The sequence below is a fragment of the Camelus bactrianus genome, chromosome 18 (genome assembly GCF_048773025.1).
Source record: "Camelus bactrianus isolate YW-2024 breed Bactrian camel chromosome 18, ASM4877302v1, whole genome shotgun sequence".
Taxonomy (NCBI): Eukaryota; Metazoa; Chordata; class Mammalia; order Artiodactyla; family Camelidae; genus Camelus; species Camelus bactrianus.
The window spans coordinates 12,397,015-12,424,208 of record NC_133556.1 but is presented as its reverse complement, the minus strand read 5'-3'; the positions used below and the strand labels follow the sequence as shown (position 1 = coordinate 12,424,208).

General features: G+C 46.0%; 1 protein-coding gene across 2 annotated transcripts in view; it reads left to right on the top strand.

Moving 5' to 3' along the window:
- Positions 1–27,194, top strand: part of CALN1 (calneuron 1) — a 332,629-nt gene that overhangs the window by 196,464 nt on the left and 108,971 nt on the right. For both annotated transcript variants that reach the window (XM_074345982.1, XM_074345981.1), the window contains one exon: positions 9,357–9,469. In XM_074345982.1, the coding sequence (XP_074202083.1) occupies positions 9,357–9,469 (113 nt within the window). The remainder of the gene's footprint in view (positions 1–9,356; positions 9,470–27,194) is intronic.

The window sequence follows — 27,194 nt, the reverse complement described above, 5'->3', positions numbered from 1 at the left end:
ATGGGGATGCCTCCCTAGACGAGGAGACCTGCTGCCGCCTTGAGACGGATCACTCTTGCTTTCTCAAGGAAGTATCGTTCTTTTTCCAGTTTAAATAAAGTCTTGAAAGAATATTATATTTCACTCAGCTTCTCTGCCGTATCCATAGAGATCACCGCTTTTTAATTCTATCTGTTGATTGGATTTCTCATATTAATTGATTTTCCTAATATTAGGTACTCAAGTCCTGGAATAGTCTGTACTTGGCTATGGTACGCTGTGCTTTTAATGTATTTTAAATGAGATTTTCCAGTTCAGGCTTTAGGATTTTTGTCTGTATCTGTAAGTGAGTTCTCCAGTTGTTCTCCTTTTGTGTATTTTGGTATCAGAATCATATTGACACGTCCTCTTTTTTTCATCCTGGAATAGTTTATGTGACATGAGGAGTATCTGTTTCTTGAAAACATGAGAAACTTGGATGTGATTTTTCCTATTTGAGAAGCTTTTCGGGTATTTTTAAAAATTACTTTTCAACTTCTTGTATCTTATTCCATTGCTTTTCTACCTTTTCTTAAATAACTATCAATAAATTATTCTTTTTCAATAAAAGCACTAGTTCCACAACCATTTAAAAAAATCTATTAGCGTTCAGTTTTACAAAGTATTTCATGAGTTTATTTCTTCTGTATTTGTTTCTACATACCCTCTCAGTTGCATTTTGATTTGAATCTTTCTAAATTTGATATGCCAGTAATTTATACATTTTATAGTTCTTTTCAAAGAATTCGCTCTTTTCTTTTTAATACAGTGGTTACCATGTCTATTTGTGTTATTTCCCAGTTAATTAAGTCTGCCCTTACCCCAATTTTATTATATCCTTACTTCTATTATCTTTTTGTCTCACTTCTTTTCTAAATGTTTCTTTGAATGTTTTCTTTCCTTCCCACCCTTTATCTTTTAAAATAACAAAATTACTTTAAATGCTTTGAATTTACCTCTGAGGACAGCTTTGATGAATACTTACATAGTTGAGTTACAGTGTATTCTCATTGCCATTTTCTTTAAAATTTATCTCAAATTTATATTTTTCATTGGTCAGGAGAGTGTTTTTAATTCCAGAGAGATACAGGGATTTCTGCTTGAGAATTTACTGTGAAGTCCTAGTTTCTTTGGGTTTGAGTAGGAGAATGTAGCCTGCTCATTTCCACCCTGGAGAACTCAACATCCCAGGCCTGGCACAACGGCTCTCACATAATGGGTTCGGGTACCTATTTGCTGGCTTGAGTTAGGAGTTGCGGTTCATTGCCAGCGGGTCCCAACTTGACTTGGCCAGAGGATCGTTAGTGTCCTCACACTTTCTCCCTGCTGAGGCCGGGTCCCCCTTCTTTGTGTCTCAGCCTCCTGTCTTTTCACCTCATCCTCATATGTCTGCACCACCTCTTGCCGGCATAGGGCTGTTCTCACCTATCAGACTGGGAATACAAAGCAGGCATGCCATAGGCTTCCTCCTGTCTCTAACAGGGAGTGATTTTCGGAAGTAAATTTTTTTCTTTGGGTATTCAGTTTAATGTTTCTCTTCTCTTTTGGACTAATCCCTATTTTTTCCCCTTAGTTTTCAATTCTTAACGATGGAGACCTGGGTCCCAGTATTGGCCCACCACCAGCATGTGTGGGTGTCATGGACTGCCTCCTTTTCCCACTTGGGTTTCAGAATACTCCAGCTATGGGCTGGAAGCGGGCAATACCTAGTGCAGCTGCTGGTGGCTAGTAAGTATTCAGTAAAAGAGGACTGGACAGGGTTTTTGTTTTCTTGCTCCCACTCACCGATTCTCTAAATCTGAGAAGCATTTATGATTAAAGAATCATGATCAAGAAGCAGTATATTAAAATATGACAACAGTTCCCAACACTTAGTACGCTCTGGGTTCCTCCTGTCTCCACTCTGCTTAGGGCGCGGAGACTGGCGCCTGCAGCGTGATGCTGGCCGATGCTGGAACCTCTGCCCGTGGCATATGCTGGGCTTGTGCCTGTGAATGGAAGCTGGAAGTGGGGGACCAGGGAAGGAGAGAACAGGGGTGACAAGAGACGAGGACAAGGCGCCTGACTTCCTAGCAACCCAAGCACGCACGCTCGGGAACTGGTTGCCTGGGTTTCTAGGTTTTGCAGAGTCCGGGTCTCCGAGCTTGGGGAGGGCCGTGTATCGTGCTCATGGCTCTTCCTACCACTTCTTGATGGGTGCTTCAGTACCCTTTCCAAGAGTGCAGCCTGCACAGACCACCCGTTTTATCTCTCCACCTGCTTCACCAGCGCTGTGGTCGATGAACATTTCCCCAGATTTTTACAAGTGGTTGATGGGTAGCCTCAGCTTTTAGAACTTCTGTGATTTTTTTGTTTTTTTTTTTTTGGTCTTTTTCTAGTTTCCTGGACTCTTTAATGGAAAGTTGAGCAAAGACACATTAGAAACTATCTTTGTTCTTTTTTTTAATTTGATATATTTATACTGCAGTATGATTACCAGGTCGTGTCACATAATTACTTTCTCCTATTGTTGGGAACAATTAAGATCTAGTCTCTTAGCAAGTTTAATGTTTATAGTACAGTTTTGTTGGCTGCGATCAATGGCTGTGTGTTAGATCTCCAGGACTTACTTCCCGACTAGTTGCGAGTATGGACCCTAAATAATGTCATCCAACTCAATAACCGAAAAACCCCAACAATCCAATTAAAAAATGGGCAGAGGAACTAAATAGACATTTTTGCAAAGGAGACATCCAGATGGCCAACAGGTCTGTAAAAAGATGCTCAGTGTCTTTGTTCTTCTTAATCCTGACGTCAAGCTTATTCTGCAGTCATTGCATCCATTTTCTCAGAACTTTTAAGTCAAAACTGTTCTCTGAAGTTTAGAAATGACCTTGCTGCTGTTGGAGTACAAGGGGAGTTTGGTACTAGTAAGACGCATGGTCTGTCTTGTCTTGTCAGTTTCTCTTGCATGTGGATCCCCAAGGGAGACGTGTGCATAAGAGCAGTAGGATGAGAAATAAAATGTCCCTTCATCTTCATTCTTGCTCATGGCTTGTGTCCCCAGGCAGAAAATAAGAGAGGGCGTAGGATGGCTGGGCTTCCTCTGGCAAGACCTAGCCTGATGAACCTATCACATAGATGATCCCAGGGAATGGGCCCCAGCTGTGAGCACGAACTTTGCACACCGCCTGAGAGCCCGCCCTGTTGATTAGCTCCTGCTCCTCTTTGGAGGAGAAGTGAGAGTGGGCAGTGGCAGTGCTGGGAGGTGCCACCAGCCTCCACCACCCCCGCCTTGACCCCTACTACCTTCTGACTTTTTTGTTCTACTGTGGTCCACTGACATTTCCCATTCGAATGTAGAGTGGAAGGAGAAGCGTGTTTTCTAGGTCCATTATTCTGTGTTCTATAACAGATGTAAAAACTCTGCTGAGTGTTCAGCTCACGTGGGAAACAGGCTTCCTGGGACGCTGGCTTGCTGGAGGCAGGTGCATTGCTCAGGGTTGTCTAGGCCTCGATTCGGCTTTGACCAACAGGGTGAGGATGGGGAACGAGGAACTAGGAGGACTTGATGTACGGAAGGTTCTGTGAGCAGAAGCAGAGGAGGAAGAGACTGAGCTAGCCCCTTCAGCATCCTGGCAGAGCCACGGGGCTGCACAGACCGAAGCCTCGCAGATCTAGGAAGACCCTACCTTGTGTCACCAGCAGCTGAGGGATCTACAGCAGGAACTCGGAACCGTGAGAAGCTGGGCATCTGTTCCTGTTCTAGGGATAAATGTTGGTTTTGATAGATTTCTGTGGCCTTAGCTCAATGGCTCAGGAACTTAGAATGACGGTAGAAATGTGTGCAAAAAAGTGTTAACGCAACAGGCTGTCCTTAAAAAGTCCTGCTTGCACAGTTAGTCTTTGGCTGGTCTGGAACATTGGATTTGGGGAGGGTTCCCATCATTCCTAAGAGATAAGAGCTGAGGCTCACTGATCCTCAGCTGTACCTACAGTGTGGTTTCTGTTAAGCACCTGCATCCCTTCTGGGAGTCTTGAATTTTAGTACGTGCCAGGGACAGAGTGCCTCCATGACTAGTTCCCAATAAATACCTTGGACAGCGAGACTCTAATGAGCTCTCCTGGTACACAGGATTTCACGTCTGTTGCCACTTCACATTTCTGGGGAAATTAAGCACCTCCTGTTGACTCCACTGGGAGAGAATTCTGGAAATTTGTGCCTGATTTCTTCCAGACTTCACCCCATGCACCTTTCCCCCTGATAGACATCCACAACAACAGACATTTATTTCTCTCAGTTCTAGAGGCTGGAAATCCGAGATCCAGGTCCTGGCAGGCTTGGCGTCCGGTGCAGTTCTGTTCTTGGCTTGCAGACATCTGCCCTCTCACTGGCTGCGTCCTCACGTGGTCTTTCCCCGGTGCTTGCGTGCTTGCTGTCTCTTCCTCTTCTTAGAAGGGCACCAATCCAATTGGATCAAGGCCCTCCCCTCCCCTTAGGACTTCATTTAACCTTCATTACCTCTTTCAAGTCTCTATCTCCAAATACAGTGACATTGGGGGTTAGGGCTTCCACCAATGAATTTTGCGGTGGGGGAGGACACAGTTCATCCCCTGACACTGTATTTGAGGTTGAAGTTGAAGCATTAGGCAGAAGAACTGCATGGGAGGGAGCTGGTGGTGTGTAATGCTCTCACTCCCCACTCGGACACTTGCCACTGACTCTGCCTCAAGGACAAGCAGGGCTGATCTCTTCCCACTCTCTTCCCATGAGAACCGTCGACCCAGCACTCAGGGCGGGCAGTTGCTGCTCCCTACCATCCTCCATCCTTCCTGCTGACCCCCCCACCACCATTGCTCAGTCTGCTCACCTCATCTCTTTCTGCTGGTTAGAACCTTCTCTCTGCAGGACTCTCTGCCGAGCCACTGAGAATCTCCTAATTGGAGCCTTTGCTCCCCGCCTTGGTGCTGCCTTAGCTCGGTGCTTTTAGGTCAGTCACGGCCCCTACTTGATTTTGTCCTGGGTGATGTTTTGCAACCCCCTGGGGGATAAGCTGTTCATCTCTCTGTTGCCCACCCTCTCATCCCTCCCGTGCAAGCAGGCGTGCAAGCAGGCGTGCCTTTGGAGTCGAGTCAATTGATCTGAACAGAGTCTCAGGCAGACATTTTTCCTTCCTCCTAATCTGTCTCCTTGTCACCCTTCTAGGACCGTTTTTTTCTGTACTTTGCCTTTCCTTCCTTTTATTCTGCAGGGATTTTTATCATTATTTTACCTCTTTGTGGAAGTTTCAGCTGGTTGGTCTTAATGAATGTTGTGCAGTCGCGGCCCTCCCGCAGCTTCCTGCCCTCGTTCAAGTTCATTACTCTGACTTACATAGCAGTGGGAAGCAATCAGATGCCGTCCTGGGCAGGTTAGCTTCCTGCATGTCTTGATAAGTGGATCATGATATTTGGAAGCTCATGGAGGGGGAATGAGGCCTGGTAGGAGTGAATTTCATTCTTTCACTTTGCACTTGCTTGCTTGTTCAAGATTTGCAAAACAATGTGACCAAAGGAAGCTTTGCATTCTGTGAAAGGTGGCAGGTCTGAGAAGACACCCACCTTGTCTTTAGGGGACATGTGAATCCAGGATGTCAGCCTGATGTCAGCCTGATGTCACCCTGAAAGGCCTTACACGGGCCTCATTCCTCAGACCAATTCTTTTCGGTGGAAGGGGTTTCAGATTTTCAGATACCTGGAGGGTTGTATGCAACAGACTGGGATCCTCTGAGAACTGACCACCCCAGGAGAATTACTGAGACTCTGACTGCAGACAGAATGGCAATTTGGGGAACAAATAGCTTTCAAGTGGTAGCTGTTTGCATTCATGTCTGTAAAGTCCATCCTCCCAATTTCCCACTAAATTCCTTCCTAAATGCCCATATAGAAAAACGCATTATACTTTCAAACTTTGAAGAGAGATATGAATCTGGGCCAGGAATTATGCAGGGGCCTCAGACACGGAGGGAGGCTTTGCAACGTGGAGGTAACATCAGGGGTTCCAAGCTGATCCCCAAGCTGGCGCATGTGAGCTGCACGGCCTCGACCTGGTTACTTTTAACCTCTTCTCGCGGAAGTTTTCCCATGATTAAAACATGGAGAGCGGTGTCTAGTCACAGTAGAATCAAACAAGATGATATACGTAAGGCTTGGAGTTCAGTGTCGGGCACAGAGCAAATGTTAAATCGGTATTTCCTGCTGCTTATTATCACTCTTTAAAATGCTTAAGAAGGACCTCTGGCAGCTGACCTGAGACCCAGTAGCTAAACCAGGAGCAACTTAGATTTCAGTTTGCTCCTCTGTGCTAGGCTGCCATAGACTCCCGGGCCAGGGAATGCTGGGATCGTAATAGGGAAGAACAAAGCTGACTCCATGTGAGATCCGTTCCTCTAGCTCTCGCCCTGTGCTCTGTCTCCTGTGCTGAGTCACGCTGGCTCTGCACCTTTCATAAAAGAATGCTGCCTATGGGCTGAAATATACAGGACAGCCCATTCGCAGGGCTCTGACCTTTAAGGATATAACACTTTTCCATTCATATAGAGATAAAAAGTTGCAGAACAGAGAATAACATTTGTCCTGTTGGAGGTTTACAGGAACAGCATGACCTGACCCACGTGGACAGCTGCAAGAACAAAGGATTCCGACACCAAGAAGTTCGCACCAACCAACCACACCCCCTCCCCTTTTTAATATACATGGGGGCCTGAATTCTGACTTAGGGAAGATGGTTCTCTAGGACATTAGTCCTCAATCTTCTCGGTCTGCTGGCTTTCCAAATAAAGTCATTATACCTTGCCCCAACACCTTGTCTCCCTATTTACTGGCCTGTCATATGGCGAGGAGAACCAGTTTGGACTCGGTAACAGGATCAGACGAAACAGGGTTCCTGACAGAGTCCATATGTCACCCGACCTCCAGGCAGCAACAGCGTAGGCAGACTGCTGGGTTTGGAATCCCAGCTCTGCTCCCCGGTGTGAGCTTCTGCAAGTTACTGAACCTCTCTGTGCCTCAATTTTCTCATCTGTAGAATGGCCTGCTGGCAGGCTTAAATTAACTAGGGTGTGGCAGTTTCTTTAAATGATGCCCATTGCATCATGAGTGCTCAGGATGTTAGATATTAAGATCATCATCAGACTTCCCAGACCTTGCCTCATCCTGGAGGTGGTTTTCATATAAGACACTTAGTGAAAAGCCTCTCTCTGAGGTTGTATTTGTCTCAGTTCTCCTGCAATGGATGGAGTGAGGGGGTGGAGACATGGAGGCTAGACTTCTGGGAGCGGCACTGATAGCTTGTGGGGTGCTCCCAGGCCTGTTTTCCCTTTAGACTAGGATCTGCTGAAGAGAGATTTTCCTCAGTCTAAATCCAAATAGAACCTTGCACTGCTTGTAGGACTGGTGTTGAGCTGTGTGTTAGCGGGAGGAGCCTTCATATACTGAAAGTCTACAGAGAAGGTGCAATGTACACACACACCCAGGAACCAGTACTAAGAATATCCTAAGAAAGACAGAGGTGAGGGGGTCCCACCTTGATTATTTTTCCAACTGTGGGCCTGCAGGGATCTCCCTTTGCTCAATGATAGTTTAAAAGGGTCTGGGGGTGGAGAATCACATTTTGACTAATAAAAAATCTGAGGTTCCGGATGTCTTCTGTTAAGGGGGTAGAAGCAAATCCTCCTGTGAACCAGACCTCTCCTCCAAGGAGCGGAAAGTCTCTGCCAAGCCCCCTGTGCTGCAGCCGGCACTGCCCAGAGGGTCCTGAGGCCCCTCCCCTAGCACCTTCCCTCTGGCCGAAGCTGTGAGTAGTGGATAAGCTGCCCCTTTCATTGAGGCCAGGATGTAGTTTGGAGCTTCGTTTCCACTTGTCAGCTTCGGGTTTGGGGTTCTCAGCCAAGGGCTCCCTCTGGGAGCACGCCCTGCTGACTTTGACCAGAGTTCCTTGTGGACCCTTGAAATGTACCAGTTCCACAGGCTGATCTCCTGTCACCCTGAGGGGAGGTTTCGGAGAGGTGGGTGGTCTCTTTCCTACCCAGAATGTAGATTGTTAAAGATGGCCTCGTTCTCCCAGGGCTGAGAAGCAGGTGTTTTGCTGCGTCCTGTGGATCCCCAACCCCATCAGGCTCCCAAGTGAGAGAGAGCGGTGCCCTCTGCACTACGGCCAGAAGCTTGTGTGACCCAGTCTGACAGACATATTGTAGTTAAGGGCTTGTGAGGTCTTCGTAAAACAGTGATTCATGCCCGCGAGCTTCAAAGCTCTTACGAACTGTGGGACCTCACCAGGGGTGACAGGCATTTCAGACTGGGTCCCTGACCTTGCAGAGCTCACAAGCCAGGTGGGAGATTAGCATGCAGATTAGTGACTGAGATGTAGGGTGGTAAGTTCTAGATAGATACACATTAAGTTAGTTGGAGAGACAGAAGAAAGTTTGTCCAACGCTGTCTAGTGAGATGAGGAAGGGTCAGGAAAAATACAGAAGGAGAACATGGTATTTATGTTCCATCTTACAGAACAGGTTGGCCTTCCCCAGGTAGACACACAGAGAAGGCATCTGGATGGAGGGAACAGCATACACAGAGGCATGGCACTCCGAAAGAGCATGGCATTTGGGGCAGAGGTGGAGAACAAAAGAGTGCCAAAAGGAATAGTGGGACTTGAATACTATCCTGAGGTGGTTTCCTTATTTTTGGTCAAAGATGCCATTGAAGTTTATAAAGCATGATCAGATATGCTTTGGGGGAAGTAAACTCAACCATATGGAAGGTGGTGTGGAGAGTGTGAGGGCACAAACCATTTTACTAGGAACATTATAACTGTAACTAGGAACGTTCATTCTTGGAAGCATTTTCCCACCACAGTCTTTTTGGAAAGGGACTAGCAATTGATTTAACAAGGCAGGTAGACCAGCCATAGTTATTTAAGAAGTGAAACCAGTAAGACTTGATGTCTAAATTCATGCGTGATTGATGAGGATGAAGGAAGAGATAGGGATGGAGCTGTAATTTCTCTCAGGTACAGCCAAGCAGCTGGGGTCCAGGAGGTACAGCAAGTGTAACGTTGTGGCTATTTAAGTGGGAGGTACCAGTTGAGTATTTAGACAGAAATATTGACAAATGATTAGGACTATGTTGTCTTGGAGGTACCAGTCCTTGCCAGTTTCTTGTATTTCTTTTGGTGTTTTAAGAATATTGCACAATTTTCAGTAATGGGTTCAGCTCTTCATTGACTGAGGTCATGCCAAGGAGAAAAGCATGGAGATGCTTATTTCATTGGGTAGGTCAATTTCAACTACTTTTCAACTTGTATTTGTATCTTCTTCTTCCAGGGGATGGCCAGGTGGATTTTGATGAATTCATGACAATCCTTGGCCCCAAACTGGTGTCTTCTGAAGGTCGCGATGGTTTTCTCGGAAACACAATAGATAGCATATTTTGGCAGGTAAGTGAGAATTTTTTTTAAAGATGAAGTTTGACAGTAAACGTGTGTAAGATTGATGTTTGACTCTGAGTTTTTGAGCTTCTGTTCTGCACATGAAGATCTCTTCTGGGCTCAAATGACATACATTCCTTAAACAGGATGTCTAAGTTGAGATCCATACTGGGTCCTCTGAACAAGAAATCAAAACTATACTCAATGGCTTTTGTGACCAAAAATCAGGAAACCACCTCAGGAGTGGTTGGCTTGGAGGAGTGAAATAGCTTCCTCTTTTCTCCTTATAACAAAAACAGTTTTACATTTTGGAGAAATGAGATTCCTCCACTTCTGATTCACAAGAGTCACTTAGAAAGGACACTAATGTTACCTGAGCCCACTGTGTCCTTGGTTCCAGGAGATCCTTGCTGGGAAGTTGGCACAGTCGCCTTGTGTGTTTGGATCCTATCAAAACTCTTAATAGGACAGAATGGTTTTATCTAAAAATTTATATTTGATGCTTCTCATTTTTTTCTATTTCTGTCTTGTAAAATCTCTTAGGAAATTTCAAATATCTACCTTCAAATTATTAATGTGCTATACATCATTTTTATATTAGCTCCTTAATCTTAAAATATGACTATTATTTTGTGATCGTGGAATTTGGGGCATGGCTCATCAATAATTATTTAAAAATTTGACTTAAATAATTTGTCAAGTTAAATTGAGTTGTTGTTTAGTGAAACGCCATTCAAACAGAGCATGGTTTCTTAATGTATTTTTCTCTAACCTAGATGAGGATTGTGGTTGACATGTATCTCTAGTGTTACTCTGCTTCCCATCTTGCATGTAACCTACAAGTTCTTAGTAAGAACTTGTTACTTGCCCCATAGTCTGGTAGTCACTATGAGGTTTACAAAAGGCGTTTAAGAGACAGTCCTGACTATTTAAGAACTTGGTTGGGGAAACACAATTAAGAGAGAGAGAACAAAGAAGTGATGAGCTAGTGTGATGGTTACTAGTCTGTAATCTCCTTGCAGCAGGGACTTCATTGTTGTGGTGCCCTCAGCACCTCGCCCAATGTAGTCAGCAGGCTCTCAGTAACTATTGTTTTGAGTAGAACAAATAGAAGTTCAAGATGGGAGACACACGTGGTCTTGAGGGGTCAGATAAAGCTTCAGGAAGTGTGTGCACTTGCTTCAAACCTTGAAATATGAGAGGGAGTTAATGAGAAAAGAAAGGAAAGAGAGCATTCTAGGCTGGTCAGGATGAGAGTTTGAAAAAGGTAGAGACAGTCAGCAAAGGAAAGTCACTGACCACGAGGAAGGTCTACTTTAAAGGGAAGGACCTCAGGACCTGCTGGTGGAATGGATTTAGGGCCTGAGGAAAGACGGGTCTGGAGGGAGTGATATTTTAGAAAGGAGAAGACCATCCATTTGAGAACACTGACAAGGCTTTCTATGAGGGATGAAATCAATTTCCTGTGGAAACAGACAGGATGGTACACTTGGAAAGCTGTATTAGTGATCTATGGCTGCATAGTACATTACCCCAAAAGCCTGTGACATAAAACAGTGAATTTGTACTCTCTCACAGTTTCTGTGCATCAGGAATTCGATAGCAGCTTAGCTGGGTGTTTCTGGCTCAGGGTTTCTCAGAAGATTGCAGGCAAAATGCTGGCTGGCGCTGTGATCATCTGAAGGCTTGACTGGGGCTGGAGGGTGTGCTTCCAGGTGGCTCAAATGCATGTGACTGTCAAGGTGATGCTAGATGTTGGCAGTAGGCCTCAGGTGCTCGCCATGTGGACCTCTCCATGGTGCTGCTTGAGTGTCCTCATGACGTGGCAGTTGGCTTCCAGAAAAATAAATGACCCAAGAGAGTACCAGGCAGAAGCCATGATGCCTTTTATGACCTAGCACTGGAAATCAAACTCCATCATTTCTGCAGTGTCCTGTGGTTACACAGGTCATCTCTGTTCAGTGGGGAGAGGACTGCTTCCCAGTAAATACCCGGAGGCAGGAGCCATTGGGGGCCACCTTGGAGACTAGGTACCAGAAAGGGGAAAGATTCTATAATTGGGCTTCCACTTCAGATCTGACATTGCTGTCACAGCCTTTCATTTTCTGCAGGCTTTGGTTTCTTCCTACCTTAGAGGAAAACCGTGACCGTGGCTGTTCTCTGTGTTCTGAGAAGTGATCCCACCAGGCCCTAGGCTCATCTTGCTAATTAAATCTGTCTTCCAGTGCTTGCTCCTTACTGGCACTCTAGCCTACAGTGCCAAGGGTAAAATAAAATCAAATGGGATTCTGCGAAAAAACAGCTATTTATCAGTTGGTGCTCATCCCGAAAGTTACGAGCCCCTGGCTCTTTGCAGGAAATTAGTATCAGTGAAGGTGGAATGTCATTGGCTACTACCCCAGCCTCCTTCCCAAGGAGGCTGGTCTAAGGGCCACACCCCAGAGTCTTCGTCTTCCTAGGGTACTCGGCCCTCTGGGTGTGAGACTCACTGATTTCTTGGCAGCCAGTTCAGAACCTCTCTCTTCTGCAGCAAATAATAACCTGTGAAATTCTTATGGTCTTCTTACCCTGCATTCTTCAAAATCCTGTGTGTTTGCTGTTACTGCAGTGATGTATTTGAGCAGGACTTGTGATACTGTGTTTGAAATCAGCCTGAGGACTTGGTATATGTTAATGGTGGAGAGGAGGGGAGGGAGAGGCTGAGGGGACCAAACCCAGAATCCGGGGAGGGCTTTCAAGCTCAATGCTTCTGGTTCATTGCAACTGCAGAAAAGTGGGGTCCTCTAAGTCACTTGGTTCCATCTGTCACTCGCACTGCACACCATGAGGCCACTTGTGCCCAAGAATGTGTCTCTAATGCAGTAGATGCTCCCACGTGGCAGAGTATCTGCATCTCAGGTTCACCTGGGTCTCCACGCAACCCTGCATCTTTTCTGCTCCTTGACCTCCAGCGCCGTGCGCAGCTGTGCTCTGCCAACAGTTTGCAGACAGCATCCGATGGCAAAGGTGATGACAGGGATCATAGGAGATCATACAGTTCTGTTGATCTATCCCAGGGTCCAGCCAACACTTCTGTTAAACTCTTCTCCCTCTGAAGAAAGAGAAATGAGTCTCGCCCTTAGCAAGGAGAGTGGAGCCATTGGTGTCTTACAGTGGGTTCTGGACAGTGCAGGTTAAACACCTTGGCTCCTTGGCTCAAATTTTTGCCTTATTCACAATCAAACTTCTTTCACTAAGACTTCACTCATTTAGAGTTTCTGATTTAAGAAATGAAACACAGTAATCTTTAAGCAAAATGATCTGTTCACTGGATGGTGCTGGATGTGTGGGAATGTGTCTGGGGCTAGAGGTCAAGAAGTAAGAAACTCACAGGACTCCCTGGTCTTTGTGGGTGCTCGAGAGTGTTGTCTAAATGTCCCCAGCCTTTGCTTGCTCCTGGCAAGCTCATCATCAGAGCTGGCTTCTCTCTCAGCTGTGTGCTATGTCCGAGGCACTGCAAGATATCCTAACACAAAAGTGCACAGGGCACCTGTCCCCAGATTTGGTCCAGATCAAAGCCTGCTTGTCACACTGACTTCCCCACCCACAGGCCTGCTCAGCATCCTTTCCAGGCGTCCACTCCTCCCCAGCTGGTGAGCTAATACACAGCAGGTGCAGTACAGTACCTGCAGCTGCTCCCTGGGAACCTCTCCCGGCTTGGCCTCTGTCTCTCCATCCCAAGTTCTTACTCTGGCCTCATGTCTTTTCTGGTTTCCATTTCTACTTTGCTCTTGGACTCTTGATCTCTGTTCCATGCTCTGATCCAAAGGCCAGTCCTCTGTAGCCCAGGTCCCAGCGTTTGCTTGGGACACTTTATTTGTTGGTTCCAGGGCCATGGCTGAGATCGGCTGGGAGCTGGGTTTAAAATTCTTGACTCATGGCCAGTTGAGAGCACTTGACATTCTATGTTTACAGCACAGGAAAGAAACCCTACACAAAGCGACAGGTATAGTATGACCCCAAATCTGTTATGCATAAAGGAGCTGGAGAAAAATATATCAAAACATTGACACTGCTGTTTCATATGTGATAGGATGATGAATGACTATATCTTTCTGTATTTTTCAAAATCTCCACAGTGGGCATGCGTTACTTCTATAATCAGAAAAAAAATAGAGAAAGAAAATATAGTCCTCAGCTAGTCAAATACCTATTAAATACCTACAATTTTTCATCCATAAAACTGTAGGTTACCTGTCCCATGAGGTTGGCTGTTGGTAAAACTTGCCGAGAAAGCAAATAAAACAGAAGAAATCATGTTCATTCACGTGAGGCATTTGTTGCATGAGGCCAAGACCTACAAATACCAGGACCTTTACTGTTGTTATCAGAGATAACTTGCATTCCGGCAGGCAGAGTCTCTCCTCCCATCAAATCTGGCACCAACAGAAATATTCTCCTGGCAATATTTTGTCAACGTGCCACTCTGTCAGGATTTGGATCCAAAGCTGCTGTTCTTCAGTTCTTAATCATCTAATGAAACCTAAACAGCTTTCAGTAGCTATGCCCATCACGAGTCCTGTCAGACTGACAGCGAGCGCGTGAATCCCCAAAGCGATGTGACTGCCTGAGAAGTATGGAGTAGGGAACTCACTCACGTCAGCAGTGGGTCTCAAAGTGCGGTTCCCGAACCAACAGCACCGGCATCACTTGAGACTTGTTAGAAATACAAATGCCTGGACCCCACCCCGGAAACACTGCATCGGAACCTCCAGGGTGGGGCCAGCACCTGGGCTTCCGTATGCCCTCCCGGTGACTGACGCCTGCTCAGGTCTGAGTGCCACTGGGATTTCAGCCATCCTGGCGTATGGGGCAGGCATCTCGTTGGGCTTATTGATCCGGCTCAGACCTTGGTAATTTGGGTTTGTCTTTCATTTATCCATATTCATCAGGGTAATTGGTCTTTAGTCTATATAAGGATAAGTTTTAATTATTCTTAAAAGATGGAGAAATTACTTGTCAATATAGAACTAATTTTCTGAGTAGGAAATGCCTTTCTAAGCATTAAAGCCATGGAAGGATCATAAACAAAAACTATTAAACTATTAAGTTGAAAGAATATTTCAAAAAGTAATAAGCAAGAAAAAAAATACAACAATGAATAGTCTAAGACATATGCGAAGAGCATTTCTGAAACAATATGAAAACCTCTAGATAGACAATAGATACATGGGATAAGGAATAAGACAGTTCTATGGGATAAATGCTTTCAACGCACGTACTAAAACAGTTTTCAGCCTCACTGGAAATCTAAGAACGGTCAATTAAAATAGTAATTGGGTAACAGTCTTCACCTATCAGATTAGAGAAGAATAAAACAGATGATAATGGTGCTATCAAGAGTGTGATCAAATGGGCAAACGCACGTGCTACTGGTGGAAATGTAAATTGTAAACCTTCTCTGAAAACGATTTGGTGATACTAAGCTGCAACTTTTCCAGAGTTAAACCCTATGATTAAAAATAATCCTACATCTGAGACTCTCACCGTATGAAATTAGTCAGAGACGTAGAAAAATGCACGTAGACAAAGATGGAAGATTGTCCTGTTATTTAAAACAACGTTTTCACTTGGCAGCCTAGAGATTTAATTTACAGTGTAATGACATTGCTGGTCTGCGTCTATTACATGCACGGAGACAAAAGCTGGGGGGATGGAGTAATTCTGACGATCCTGATGCTTACGGATGGAATGAAAGTGAACGCAAGTTTCCTTTATTCTTGTGTGTATTTTCCAAAATGTCTGCAATTCGACCAGATGATCTATTCTGTTATTATAAAGTGAAGTTAACGAAATCTCAAATTAACAAAAATCATATTAAAACAACTGTTTTCGGTGGCAAAAAAAAAAGTGATTGGATTTTCTAACCCACATGCTCATTGTTGTGGTAAGTAAAGCACAGAATTTATATGAGAGTATAAAAGCGTAGACTGAAAATGACAGCTAGCAGCCGTCAGGAGGAAAGGAACTCCTGTGAGGCCCCTGAGTGGCAGCCGCCTGGTGGCCCCTTGCGGCGGAAGCCACAGGAGACCCCAGGCCGGCTGCGGGCCCCCAGCATGTCAGTCACCTTACATCCAGTCAGGATGCTGAAAACTCACACCTTAGGGGAATACCTGAATTGGTTTCATAATCAGAAAAAAAAAAAAGAAATTGAAAGTAATTTGAAATATCCCTTCTAAATAAAATCATGATGGGTTCTCGAGTCTGTGGCTGGGATGGGCTGGCAAGTTACCTCAGCCACAAAGAGGAGAAGGGCACTGGTCATATTACCAGGGAAGTCCTGGCACCAGTGACAATTATTGTGTCTTCTGGATGGACTCTCCCCACTTTTTATGTAAAGTTACTTTCTTTTATTCCATCTACTTACATTAAAGATCTCACACGCAGGGTCTATGTGTAGTATGGATATACTGTAGACCCTCAGAAAAGCATGGAATTCTCCTTCAAAGCTACCTAGGTGGGGACCGATTCTGTCAAGGGAAGAATCTTGCATTAAAGTTCAGAGGAAGCAGAGCAAGGAACAAGGCAGGCATCAAAGCTGGTGGGGACCTCTTGGGGTCAGGCAGATGGATCCTCTAAAACCCACAACAGGTAGCTCCCAAAGGTAGGCTACCTTTGAAGGGGTTGGGGTTCACCTGTGCTTTGGGGTTGGTGTCCTGGAGACACTTAAAAAAATAACCATTTTATTGAGTTATGATTGACATGTAAAAGCTGTACATAGTTAATGTACACAACTCAGAGTTTGGAGCTGAGTGTACACCAGTGAGATCATCACCCTCATGAAGGCTAGAAACATACCCATTTCCTCCCAAAGATTCCTCTCACCCCATTATTATTATTATTGTTGTTGTTGTTGTGTGTATGTGTGTGTGTGTGTGTGGTAAGAACACAACCTAAGACCCACCCTCTCAGCAATCTGTAAGTATGCAATATTGTTAGCTGAAGGCACTGTGCTGTATGATAGGTCTTCAGAACTTTTCTTGCATAACTGTGTCGAGCTGAAATAAACAGACTGCCGGATATTTCTCCAGCAAAGATGGATTTATTCAGGATCAGCAGAGAATTGTAATTTGAGGTCTGCAACCGTGGTAAGGCGTGTGCAAATTCCCGCAGGGCAAAGGAAGAAGAATGCTTTTATAGAAGGAAAAGGAAGCTGGGGGATTGGGGGGGGGGCTAAAGTATACAGTCTAGGGCTTTTCTTGAGGAAGAAGGGTCTTCTTGTGCTCTGCTATCATCACAGGACATGAGAGCTCCCCCTACTGGTCTCCCCACTCTAATTGAGGTTTCTGTTTATTAATTTTTTACAGTTGAAACTCTACTGTTTGACCATCACCTTTACGCTTCCCTCTACTCCCAGCCCCTGGCAACCACTCTCTGCTTCTACGAGTGTGACTATTTTAGATTCCACATATAAGTGATATACAGTATTTGCTAGGCACACCTGTCTGTGGCTCCAATGATCTCAATGCCACATGATCGAGTTTCTGAGGTTCACGGGTGCAGCCAGAAAGGCAGGGGGAGGTGACCACAGCAGCTCTTCCCTCTGGTCTGTGAGCCCTTCTTACCAAGCTCCTTGGCCCTCTCTCAGCCACGCTCTCACCCCAAACTTGCTTGTTTTAGTACCACTATTTTTATTTTCCTATTTTTCTATCACGAACAGGATTTTAATTTTTCATTGCATGTTTCTAATCACTTTCTGCCAGTGTAGTGGAAAGCAGTTTTGGAATTTTGGCTTTTATCTTGCTTCCTTACTGAATTCACTCACTAAAGAATTAGCAAATTCTCATTAGAGAATTAGGGATTTTCTTAGGTTCGCTGTGTCTGCTGTGACTTTGTCTACAAGTTGCAGTGATTTTGTTTCCTCCTTTCTGGCAGTATCCATCTTAGTTCCATTTGTATTGACTGAAACCTGCTTATTAATAATACACAAGAAGAGTGAAATGTGCTGTTAGGAAATTGACATTTTACTGACCAATAGTTTTGTTCATCATGAATATATGATAGCTTTTACCAAGTGTCGTTTGAATCACGAATAATAGGATCACATGATTATTCCTGTCTTGACTTATTGATATGATGTAATGCTTAATAACTTCCCTAATATTAAACAATTTTTACGTTTCTAGGATTTACATTTGTTGTCATGGCAGGTCATTTTCTTAATGTAATTTAAATTTGTAACGTAATTTTAAATTTTGATTTGCCATCCATTTTGGCTTTTTTCAACTGTGCTTGTAAATGAAAGAAGCCTGTGGGATTTGCAAGAGCACAAAGGCTGTTTAGCCTGGCTCCCCAGCTTCTTCAGGCCAGTGTGTTTCCCCCTGTGGCGCAGAGGGTGCAGTTGGTGGTTTCTTTCCACCTTCATCCCCAGGAACGTGGCCGTTAATGGAAATTCCTCCCAGATTTTGGCCTGTGGTCTTCTCTTATCTTCAGTTCACAGCTGGTACTGACTGTCTTTCCTGTTTATTCACCCCTGTGTGTGTTCTTTGGGGAAATTAGCAAGCAGATGTAGTTTGACTCTAGGCCAGCACTCACATCCAGTTAGTGGATACTTGGGAAAAACCCCGGGAGGCAGTACGCGGTAATAGGAAAACACCCAGGGCTTCTGAGGCAAACGGTCTTCCTCCCAGATCTGCTTCTTGCTTACTGTGTGACTGTAAGTCCGTTACTGAACCTCTTGGAGTCTCCGCTTCCCCACCTGTAATAGGAATATCCACGTGACAGGGATGTTTAGAGTGAAATGGGAACTGCTCCTGAAGATCTTGTAAGTTCAGTCCCCTCCCTCCTGTTTCCGGTGCTCCACATTGATCGAAGCAGCAAGCATCCAGACAGACTTCTTGCAGCCAGCCCTGCTCTCGTGGTCCAGATCCTGGTCTGCGCGTGGACTCCATTCTCTGAGAGAGACCCGTTCCACATGGACAGTGGGCTTGGGATGCTGAGATTCCTCCTCGAGGTACCCTTCTGCCAATGTTTCTCTGCCTGGCAGGACTCTCCCAATGTTCCTTTTTGAGATGCCATGTAGTGTCATGGTTAGGATCGTAGGCTGCTTGTGAACTCAGGGTCTGCCTCTGATAAGCTGTGGGACCACAGCCAGACTCCGTCTCCTCCTCTCTGCTTCATTTTCCTCTTTTTTAAAATGGGGAGAGAGTACCTGCTTCATAGGGTTATCTGAACCGTGTACAGCCCTTGGGTCACTTCCTGACACATGGCAAGCGTCATCAGTGTTGGCTGCGTAATAACGATGCTGATGATACTGACGCTGACGTTGGCCATCATGGTTGTCATCATTAGACCCTCCGGCGCAGGCTGCCACACCCGGGCACACCGCATTCTGCGGGCCTGATGCACCACCCCTCCCGTCCCCGCCACCCCACCCCATGCCTGTTGGCCCCCAGAGCTGCCGTTTTGCCTTCCCCGTCTGCCTCGCCCTGCTGCAGTCACCTTCTCCACTCCCAGCTGTAGCTGCCCCAACGCTGTGAGAGATGAAGGATGGGGACGGCGGAGTCTGTCCTTGGAGACGCTGCAGAAGAGACAGGCCCGCCATCCAGAAAGCTTTAGACATTTATCTGCCTCAAGGCAAGAAACTGAATGAGATGATCCCTCAAGGTCATGCCTCTGCTCTAAATCTTCCAAAAGCTCCACTTCTCCCTCAGGACAGGCCTGGATTCCACAACCCCTTCTGGTCTGCCCTGCTCACCGCTTCAGCCCAGTGCCCCTGGCAACGCCCTCACAAGCCTACCCAGCAAGCGTCCCAAGCTAGCCGCAGTCCTGACCGTATCCCCCTCCCTCCTGCCTCCGCACCGTCCACCTGTGCCCAGACCGCCCCTCCCATCCTGCTCAACTCCCCAAACCGGGGAGACCCTCGGGCCCCCGAGCCGGGAGTGTAGCCTGTGTGTCCTTCAGCCTCCAGCCCTGGGTCCTACTCCCCAGTCCTCACAGCCTCCTGCCTCTGCTGGGGTGACAGCACGTGGGCCATCGGCCTGACAGCAGTGGTAGCAGGATTCTGAGCAAGCACCCCTTGGGACGTCACCAGAGCACCACTGTTCTCTGTTGCCCATTTACAGTGTACCTAGTCCCAGTCACACTGCCGCCAGATGAAAACCCTGGCAGCCTGTGATTTTTTTGTTGTTGTTCACGAGACTCTTAAGGATCAAATATTCAACTCATACAGAAAAGCACCGAGCGAGTGGAACAAACACGCTGCTACATAACATATCACTCAGACTGAACGAAAGGCAACGGGGTGCAGTATTTTCTTCAGAATTTCTTAAGAAATTAAATATTATAGACGTGGGCTCATGTTCCTCCCTTTCTTCCATTATGCCAAAGTTCTGTAAACAATCCTTTATTTTACAGCTTTAGATAAACGGTATCGACTGGAGGTGGTGCCTGCAAAGATCAAGACTTTCAGCGCCACTCAGCCAGACTCCCACACACTCTGTGTGTCTCAAGCAAGAGCTCATCTTAACATATCATCTAAATGGTGTAGTGCTGTACCTTGCTGGGTTTTTGTTTTTACTCAAGATGCTTTTTAAGACCGATGCATGTTGATGTGTGTAGATCTTGATTATTTTCAGTGCTGCGAAGTGGCCCATCGAACCGTCAGTGATACAGTCCATCTCATCCCATCGGTCATTTAGATTGCTTCCGGGTCTTCCCTCTTACAAAGTAGTGCCGCTATTAAAATCTGCTTAAGTGCCTGTGCGTGAGTTTCTGCAGGACACATACCTGCAGTTGGAATCGCTGTGTTGTGGAGACACACGCCTTCATCTCCATTAAGAATTGGCCATTTGTTTTCTAAGAACTTGTTTCGATTTAACAGCCCTACCGGCGCATCCTGCGGCCCCCACTTTCCAGCATCCTTGGCAACTTCATCTTTGCCAAGATGCAGAGTGTGAAATGGTAGTTTCATGGTCGTTGCAGTTTGCTCTGCCTCTCACCCTGGAGAGGGTGATTGGTTTTCCCCCCTCTGCGTATTGGCCATTTGGGTTTTCTCTTTTGTGATTTGCCTGTTCATATTCTTTGCCAGATTTCCAGTTCGGTGGTGTGTCTTTTTTTTATTGATTGGTTTGATTCATTGTTCAACTCCTACCTCTGGGTGACTCAGTCCTCCTGGGTACTAGCAAAGGTAGAGAGAATAATTTATGCAGAGATTGTTACAAACTCATGCCAAATCACCACCTCCCCAGGCGAGAGAGGAGGTCCATTTTTTCCCCTGTAGAGGAATCTAGATAAAATGAGTAAAACTGTCTGGACAGTGTGGCGAGGTAACTGCAAGATTTGTAAGTCTATGGTTTATTTCTTAAACTGACTTAGCCGGCATCACTGGATGCTGGAACTGGTTGCATTACCCAGATGCTCTTCTCAGTTCTTGGGGAGCAAATTAACCCTTCTATATATAACACAAAGTGTTCCCCTTCATAACATCATATTTTTTTGCAATTTTTGCTATTGTGATTCTTCAGGGGGACTCAGTAAATCTCTCTTCAAATTTCTGTTTATTTCATGGGTGAGTGTGTCCAATGACAGGGCAACTCAGTGTGGATTGTACACCCTGCAGACTAGATGGAACATTTAACCCTACTTGATTGGATTCTTTGTACTTTCTTGGCCGCCTCATTTATATGTTCAAAAGAATCCCAACCATTTCACACTGCTGCCTGTTCTTTCTTGCTCTCTCCTGCACCCTCCAGTGAGATCTGACTTTCTACAAGGCCTGGAAGACCTGTTCTGTTCCATCTGAATCTGATAACTTTGCTGGCTGAGTGGCCATAATGTTTTTCTTGGTCTCATTGCAAGGAATTGTTCCTTTGATTGTTTCTACTATATCATTTATAGGATTTTTTGAGAAGGTGAGTGATTGTTATCCTCTGATTTGTCACCCCTGGGACAGGTCTGTCAGGCTGCATGCCGTACGCCAGCCCCTCTGACTGTCAAATCCGGTGGAAGGAGGCAGGGAACCTCCTCTAGGTTAGAAGTCCTCGCCAAGCACATGTGTTTACAAATAGGCCAAGTGTCCAAGGCAGGACCTAGTTCACCTCCCATCTCTGGGGACACCTCAGCCCTTCCCCCATCCAGCCCTCTTTTCCCAGCTGATGTGAGCCTGGGCCAGGTTCCATGTAGGAGTCTGTCGAGGCAACTGTTGCTCAAGGACAGAGTCCCTTGCTATGTCTGTGTTTGGGGAGGGGACATCTCTGATACAAAGAGCATCGCTTAGCATTGGGAGTGGTGGACCATCCCCATCACTGCCCTCTCTGAAGGAACGGCTGCCTAGGATGTCCAGTCCAGCTGCCAAATTTGCCTTTTCCTCTGGCTTCTCAATCAGCCCTGCTCGGGGACATGACAGTGGCCATGACCTTTCAGTCACTGGCATGACCAGCTGGGCGGCCTTTTCTTTACCCTCATCTGTTTCACACCACTCTATCCGGGGACACTTTTTTGTTCTTGATTGAAATCATTGTCCAGACAAAATCAAGTGTTGACCAAGGCCCGAGCACCAAAAGAAAAAAAAACACCAACAAAGTTTATCTCAAGAATCCTCTGAATCAGTTGTGCAAATTGTCTCTCATGGAGCCTTAAGTCAGGCAGAGCGTACTTGAGATCTCAAACAGAAACACTTTCCTACAGCCGGTAATACTGTGCTTCATACTAGAACTGACAGGAAGAGAGGCCAGAGGAGCAAGACGGGGCCGCGTCAGGCACAGAAGGGGGACCACAGGGCACAGAGCCTCACGAGCACGGGCGTTTCCCACGAAGCATCTGGTCGCCGCTGGGTGCGGAGCACGCCAGGGAAATTCACAAGGGGTGCTGAGTGGGAGGGGGGGTACACGTACTCACTCCGACATTGGTGTTACTCTGCGTGCTTTTTTTTTTTTTTTGGTGTTTTTTAAACTGAGATATAACTGACGCACATTATATTACTTCCAGATGAACAACATCATGATTTGATATTTGTATGTGTGATAAAACGGTCACTACACTAAGTCCGTCACCGCACGGAGTTACAGATTTTTTTTTTCTTGCGATGAAAACCTCTAAGATCTTCTCTCTCAGCAATTTTCAAGTATGCAGCCCAGTATTACTAATACAGTCGCCATGCTGTATGCTACATCCCCAGGACTTACTTATTTTATGACTGGAAGTTTGTACCTTTTGACCCCTTTCATCCATTTCACTCTGCACCCCCAGCCCCAGCCCCACCCCCTGCCTCTGGCAGCCGCCAATCTGTTCTCTGTACCTGTGAGCTTGCGGTTTTTGTTTGCTTGTTTTTAGATTCCACATATAAGAGAGATCGTACTGTGTATGTTTTTCTCTGTCTGCCTTATTTCACTTAGCATAATGCCCTCAAGATCCATCTGTGTTGTTGCAAATGGCAAGATTTCTCTTTTTTTTAATGTCTGAATAGTATTTCATTGAAATATATACGTATCTGGTATATATGGCACATCTTCTTTGTCCATTCATCCATCGATGGACACTTTCTGTGTCTTGGCCATTGTAATTAGCACTGCAGTGAACATAGGGGTGCAAGTATCTTTTCTAGTTAGTATTTAAACTTCATTTTTTTAAGTGACTGAGAGCAGAGATGTTACCGACCAGAGGCACTGATGTCAGATGGGTAGCATGAGAGGAAAAGGGCTAGAGATGCTCGATTCCCTCCTAAACATGTGCCTCTGTGCAGCGCCTCTCTCGGGGCCAGTGTATGGAGGGTCTGCCCCCAGAAGCACATCCGTGCACAGCGCCCTCCTTTCCAATGGGAGGAAGTGGAGCCAGGGACTAACTGGATTTGGTGGAAGGCCCAGTGGAGGTGAAGCCCTGCCTGGGGCCAGGGGAGGTGGGCTCCTGGCTGGGGGAATGGGACCCGCTTCCCCCAGACAGAAGGTTAATGAGAACAAAGAGCAGGCTGTCTCAGGAGCCCCGGTCCAGCTCCTGGAACCGCCGCGCAGTTGGAGCCCGTGCTGGCTTCCAGCCTGACCGCGCCTCCTCTGAGCGGCACTGCCCCGCCTAGGCCGGGGCTGCAGAGCCGGGACCAGGCTGTGACCAGCTCTTCTCCCTCGGGGCAGGGAAGTTCCTTCTAGCTGACAGCAGGGCCGAGGAAGTGACATCTGCTTCCTACATCTTCCGAGTCACAGCTGTCTCTGTGGATGGCTCACGCCTTTAGAACTTGCCGGAATCTGCCCACCTATCCTTGCCAACTCATCCAGGTCACGGAGAATCACAGCTGTCGCTGTTGCCCACAGATTCTGTCCTAGAGGCTTTAGGGATGGAACGATCAGTGTGGTAGCAGAAGAAAACACTCCAGAGAGCAGAGGAGCAAGGGCTCGGAAGACCGGGAGGACCTGGCCTGCCTTCCCAGGGGACGATCAAACAGCAGTGATGACTCCTGGCTTAACCCTACCCCTGCCCCTACCCCTCACCGCAAAGAAGACCCAAATTAATAAAGATGGCCATGTTGTTTGCTACACATTTGGTTCAACTGCATCATTTTGGACTCTATGGGGACGGTCAGCCTGAATTCGTTAGAGGTATCGCATTACCGAGGCATTTTCATGAAGTGGGGTTTTATCCCAGTATTTCCCCACACTATTGTGTATCGAAGGTAGTTGGAATTAACTGCTACTTTTTAAAAGTGTTTTTGAATGGAAGCTTTGAGACACATTGATAATTAGCATCCTTTTATACCCTCAATTGAGCTGCCAAAGTCCCTAGCAGTTTTCTGTTTCCTCAAGTTACTTAAACATAGCTCTGTAATTTTGTTTACCCAATTCTTTTGCCCAGGCAGCTCTTTTTTTTTTTTTTTTCAGTGATAATGAAGAGGGAGACTTAGGCCCTACTTGCATCAAATTATCATAAATTCCAAATTTGCCAAATCCAAAATCCTTAAGGTTTACAGTTTATAAGTGCATCGTTAGTTTTAAAAGCCTACATCCTGAGCAAAAAAAGGAGACACATTTCTGTCCTAACGACACGGTGAGTCTGCTCTCTGTTGGCTCACAGACCCATATTTACCAGCTTATGCATTTTTTTTCTGTGGTGTGAACATCAGAAACAGAAAACCCTTGGAGCAGAATTCAGTTTTCATGAAATGCGTCAAATAGTGCAGGATGATTTTCTCACGAGTGTACCGAGCACCTCCCTGTGCCGGGCGCTGGGAGACCACCGACCCGAATGTGTCAGCATCTGCCCGCCAGGAAGCCACTACCCCGTCTGGGGATGATGTGCTGGGTTTGGAGGGGAAGCGTGGTTGTGACCTGCTGGGTACCTCCCGCTACTCAGCGCTGGGCACCTGGCCTTTTCGTGAGCGAGCATCAGATGATTATTCTGAGCTGCAAAATCCGGGGAACAAGCAGGAGATCCCAGGAGACTGCACTCTGGCCACGTGCTCTGCAGGTCTCCCAACCAGCCTCTCCTGATTGCAGCTGAGACAGAAGACACTTGATCGCTTTGTAAGAATCAAATTAGAGGAGTTAAAAAGTTTATCAATCACTGCCAGGCACACGTGCCAGTGAAGCTTGGAGTTAAAAGCTGCATGGTGCTCCGCAGCAGTAGCTCATTAAAACCTGCTACCTTCCCTAAGTTGGAGATTGATTGCTCCCACCCTCCACACTTTCAAAATCTCATCTGACAGCTTTGACACCATTTATTGCTTGTGACAAAATATGAACAGAGAAGTGGACACACTTTTGGCCAAATTATCACATCTTTGCTCTGTTTTTTTTTTTTTTCCCTGCACGTATGGAACTCTCTCCTAGCAGACAAAAACAGAGGAGGAGACAAAAATGTTCTCCTTTTAAATAAAAACTAAAACAATTTTTTAAAAAAGGGATTAGACTTCTGTGTAATGATTCCCCAGAAAAGCCCCAAAACTTGATGTCTTTGGGGCAGAGCAACTCTGAGGTCAGATACACACTAAGTTTCTTTTCTCCAAGCACGCAACAAAATGCAGTCGCTCACTATGGAAACGTTCCCTGGGGAGTTCAGAACTAGCTGAATGTCATCACGGAGCTTCGGGCTCGTGTGGCCCTGGAAGGCTGGAGGTTTCAGAGGAAGGGGAAAATTCCAGTACATTAGGGTCCAGATGTCTGGAGGTCATTGTGCGTCCATTTGGTGGATTCATTTGTGGGTCTTCAACCTGTACTCCACTCTTTTCGGTTAGGCTGAACTTGGACAGAGAGGTTAAATACTCTGACCATCTGTTTCTTCAGACGTCCAGTGAAGGGAAGAGTGTGACGCTGTCTCTCGCAGTCGTTGTGAGGATGAAATGAACAGTGTACAGATAATACCTAATTTGGTCCTGAGCACATAGTAGGTGCTCAATAATTATTTGTTTATTGTTTTGAGTCCTTCCCACTTCCCCTGTCATATACTAACCCCGCAAAAGAACTTTCTGTTGGTGTCGCGATATCACGTACACATACACGCCGTATGCGGAGACAGCTGATGGCTACTCTGTTTATTGATTCTTAGAAAAGGGTTTATATAGAACATGCATGGTGCCTCACGTATCATCTAAGTTATAACAATGTTAATAATCTTAAGCCATTTAGGCTCCCAGGCTCCAGGTTCCCAGGCTCCTGCAGTAAGCACAGGATGTTACATGATCAAGGACAGATTGTTTCAAAGTTCGTCACGAAACTTCATTAAGCAGGCCATCTCTTACCCAGCCGGCTGTGCCTGTCTTAGGTTGTCCTCCTCTGAGGCTCTTACCCGTCGTTGGCTGGCCAGCCGTCAACACTGGATGCATTAAAGAGGCCATCTCTTATCCAGCCGGCTACGTGACATTTCTCACAGCCTGTTTATCAGTTCAGCCCATGGCTTATTCTCTAGAGCCTTCAGGTGGGGGCCTGCACTTTCAAACTGAAGATCTGTGAAAGTACTGACATACAATCTCTTTGCTATGAGGGGCTTTCCTTGGGGTGTGGGGAGGATGTAACACCTGGCGGGGTAGCTGGGTGCATTTTGACATCATCAGCTGTCTCCTGCTTTTGGCCTTTTCCTCCCCTCCCCAGCTTTACTGAGAGAGAATTGACATATCACACCATGGAAATTTAAGGTGTCTGATGTGACGATTTGATACACATATACATGGCAAAACGATTTCCCCAAGAAGGTTAGTTAAGACCTCCATCACCTCACCTTTTTTTTTACATTATTGTTGTTGTTGTGATAACGTTTAAGACCTACTCTCTTAGCAACTTCCAAGTATACAGTACATGCTTGTTGACCCCAGTCACCACATACACATTAGATCCCCAGAACTTACTCATCTTATAACTGGAATTTTATAGATCCTGTGTACCAGCACCTCCCCATTGCCCCCTGCCCCTGGCAGCCACTAAGCTACTCTCCGTTTCTAAGGTGTTTTTCTTTTTTTTTTTTTTTTTCTCAGATTCCACATATGAGTGAGACCATTCAGTCTTGGTTTTTCTCTGACTTATTTCTATCTGATTTACCCTCAAGGTCCACCTATGTTGTCACAAATGGCAGGATTTCCTTCCTTTTGTGGCTGAATAATACTCTGGGGGTGGGTGGGTGTGTATGAGCTATATATCCCAAAGTGGGGTTGACATTTTTAATGGCAGCTCTATTTTTAATTTTTTGAGGAACATCCCTACTGTCTTCCTTAGCGCCTGAACCAGTTTACAGCCCCACCGTCAGGGGGACTGGAGTTCCCTTTCCTCCACGTACTTGCCAA